Genomic DNA, 2,926 nt, shown 5'->3' with positions numbered 1-2,926 from the left:
TGAGTGGGGGGCGTGGGGGGATGGCAGAGAGCTCGGGGGGGGGGGGGCGGCGCCTGGTCTCCAAGGTCTCTGTCCCCCTCCAGGCTCAGTGCGATCTACGGGGGCACCTACATGCTCAACAAGCCCGTGGACGAGATCGTGATGGAGAATGGCCGGGTCGTGGGGGTCCGATCGGAAGGGGAGGTGAGTGGGGGGTGCAGCGGGGAGGCACCAGCCCAACACACACAGTGATTTTGGGGGGTTCCCCACTAGGCCGCCCGTTAAATCTGAAGGGGGGTTCTCTGGTTTCCATCAGTGCCTCCTGCCTGGGGTATCGGGGGGCTGGCTTGTCCGATAGGGGCTGGGTTTGGGGCGCCTCTTCCCTGGGGAGGGGGGCTCAGGCCCAACCCCCAGTGGCTGCCTCCAGTTCTCCTTCTCCTGGGGGAGGGGTTGCCTGTCCCCCCCGGCCCGGTTCCTGTCTCTGCTTTGGGGTACCCCTTGCGGGGGTCGCTTTACCCAGCAGGGAATCTGGGGGATGCCGGGGGGGAGGGGGAGTCGGGCTGGGGGGTTCCCCCCTCTCTCTCTGGGCTCAGGCCTGGGAGGGGCTGAATTCCTGTCCCCCCAGGTGGCGCGGTGCAAACAGCTGATCTGCGACCCCAGCTACGTGCCAGAGCGAGTCCACGGGGCCGGGCGGGTCGTCCGGGTCATCTGCATCCTGAGCCACCCCATCCACGGCACCAGCGAGGCCGGTTCCTGCCAGATCATCCTGCCACAGAACCAGCTGGGACGCAAGTCGGGTCAGTGCCAGGGGGGCTGGGCCTGTCCCTGGGAGCTCCCACCCCCTGCGGCATCACGTGGGGCAGAGCTGCAAGGGGGGGGGGTGCAGGCAGTTGGGGCATCCCACGGGGGCAGTGCTGGGGGGGGGCACCACACTGAGCACCCCGCAGGCCTGTACAGGCGACTCGGTCACTGCGGGGATGTCGCCAGCTGCATTTCCTTGTCTCCCTGGCCCCTCGTTAACTGGGCAGCCTCTGGGGGAAACTGAGGCACGCCCGCTATTTCTACGAAGCCTCACGACCCATCCCCCCCTCCCCAGATATCTACGTCTGTCTGGTTTCCTGGGCCCACAACGTGGCCGCGCCCGGGAAGTTCATCGCCATTGTCAGCACCACGGTGGAAACGTCGGAGCCAGAGCGGGAGGTGGAGCCGGCGCTGCAGCTGCTGGAGCCCATCGACCAGAAGTGAGGCCGGGGGGGTAGGGAGCCGGGTGAAGGGCTGGGAATTGTGGGGGGAATAGGGCAAGGAGGGAGCTGGGGAGCTTGGAACCCAGTGGGGGGTGGGGGGGTCTGACGGGGTCCCTGGGGTTCAGCCCCCCAAACCCACTAGCCTGGGGTGTCCCTCTATGGGCATCTCCCAGCCCCCGTCACGGCCCTGGGCTGGCCCACGGGACGATAACGCCCAGCAGACCCGGACTCGCCACACGCCCCGCCCCACGGCTTTGTACCAAACGCACGATCGGTGAATGAGGGGGGCCCCAGGGTGCTGCCTGAGGTGCAGAGCCCCCCGGGGGGGAAGGTCAGTGTGGGGGATGGGGAGATTCTGCTTCGCCAGGTGAGCTGGAAAGTGGGGGAGGGAGGAGCTAGGGGGGGTAAAGGCCTCTGGTGGGGACTGTGTGAGTGTGACTCACCCTCCCCCCTCTTCCCCGGCAGGTTTGTGGCCATCAGTGACTTGTACGAGCCCATGGACGATGGCACGGAGAGCCAGGTGAGCGCCCCTGCAGGGAATTCCCATCCCCCCCCTTGTGGGACGTCCCATCTTCCCCCCTCTGAGGGGGGCCGGGGGAGGGCGGCAAAATCTGCAGATGATACAAAACTACTCAAGAGAGTTAAGTCCCAGGCAGCCTGCGAAGAGCTACAAAAGGATCTCTCAAACCTGGGTGACTGGGCGACAAAAAGGCAGAGGAAATTCACTGTTGATAAATGCAAAGTGATGCACATTGGAAACATCATCCCAACTACACGTATAAAACGATGGGGGCTAAATTAGCTGTTACCGGAGACGGGGGGTTGGAGTCACTGTGGTTGGTTCTCTGAACACATCCACTCAATGTGCAGCGGCAGCCAAAAAACGACCAGAATGGTGGGAATCATTAGGAAAGGGAGAGATAATAAGACAGAAAATATCATGTTGCCTCTGTATAAATCCACGGCACATCCACATCTTGAATACTGTGTGCTGATGTGGTCACCCCATCTCAAAATTATATATTTGAATTGGAAAAGATACAGAAATGGACAACAAAAATAATTAGGGGTCTGGAACGGCTGCCGTACCAGGAGAGATTAATCAGACTGGGACTTTTCAGCTTGGAAAAGAGGCGACTAAGGGGGGATATGATAGAGGTCTATTAAATCATGACTGTTGTGGAGAAAGTAGATAAGGAAGTGTTATTTGCTTCTCCTAACACAAGAACTGGGGGTCACCAAATGTAATGAATAGGCAGCAGGTTTAAAACAAATAAAAGGAAGTATTTCTTCACACAACTTACAGTCAACCTGTGGAACTCCTCGCCAGAGGATGTTGTGAAGGCCAAGACCATAACAGGGTTCAAAAAAGAACTAGATAAATTCATGGAGGATAGGTCCATCAGTGGCTGTTAGCCAGGCTGGGCGGGGATGGTGCCCCTAACCTCTGTTTGCCAGGAGCTGAGAATGGGCGACAGGGGATGGATCACTTGGTGATTCTCTGTTCTGGTCATTCCCTCTGGGGCACCTGGCACTGGCCACTGGCAGCAGACAGGATACTGGGCTAGATGGACCCTTAGTCTGCCCCCACCTGGCTATTCTGATGCTGCATTAGGGGTGTCCCATGGGCTGGGGGGCAGGCTGGGGGTATCCTGGTGCTGATGGGGGATGGATGCGTGGTAGGTAGGGGGTGTCGCGGGGTG

The 2,926-nt window shown here is 60.2% G+C and overlaps 1 protein-coding gene across 1 annotated transcript; it reads left to right on the top strand.

Annotated features, from left to right (window-relative positions):
- Window positions 1-53: 53 nt before the first annotated feature.
- On the top strand, window positions 54-1,827 carry LOC113408671 (rab GDP dissociation inhibitor alpha-like; the record flags this gene model as incomplete). The annotated part of the gene is made up of 4 exons (XM_026662036.2): window positions 54-183; window positions 605-776; window positions 1,076-1,220; window positions 1,689-1,827. Coding segments are annotated over exons 1-4 (528 nt in total), but the record flags the coding sequence as incomplete, so codon positions are not given.
- Window positions 1,828-2,926: the final 1,099 nt, after the last annotated feature.

This window comes from Terrapene carolina, unplaced genomic scaffold (genome assembly GCF_002925995.2).
Source record: "Terrapene carolina triunguis isolate 2854851 unplaced genomic scaffold, T_m_triunguis-2.0 Scaffold21637, whole genome shotgun sequence".
NCBI classification, from domain to species: domain Eukaryota; kingdom Metazoa; phylum Chordata; order Testudines; family Emydidae; genus Terrapene; species Terrapene triunguis.
This window is presented reverse-complemented; position numbering and strand designations above follow the sequence as displayed.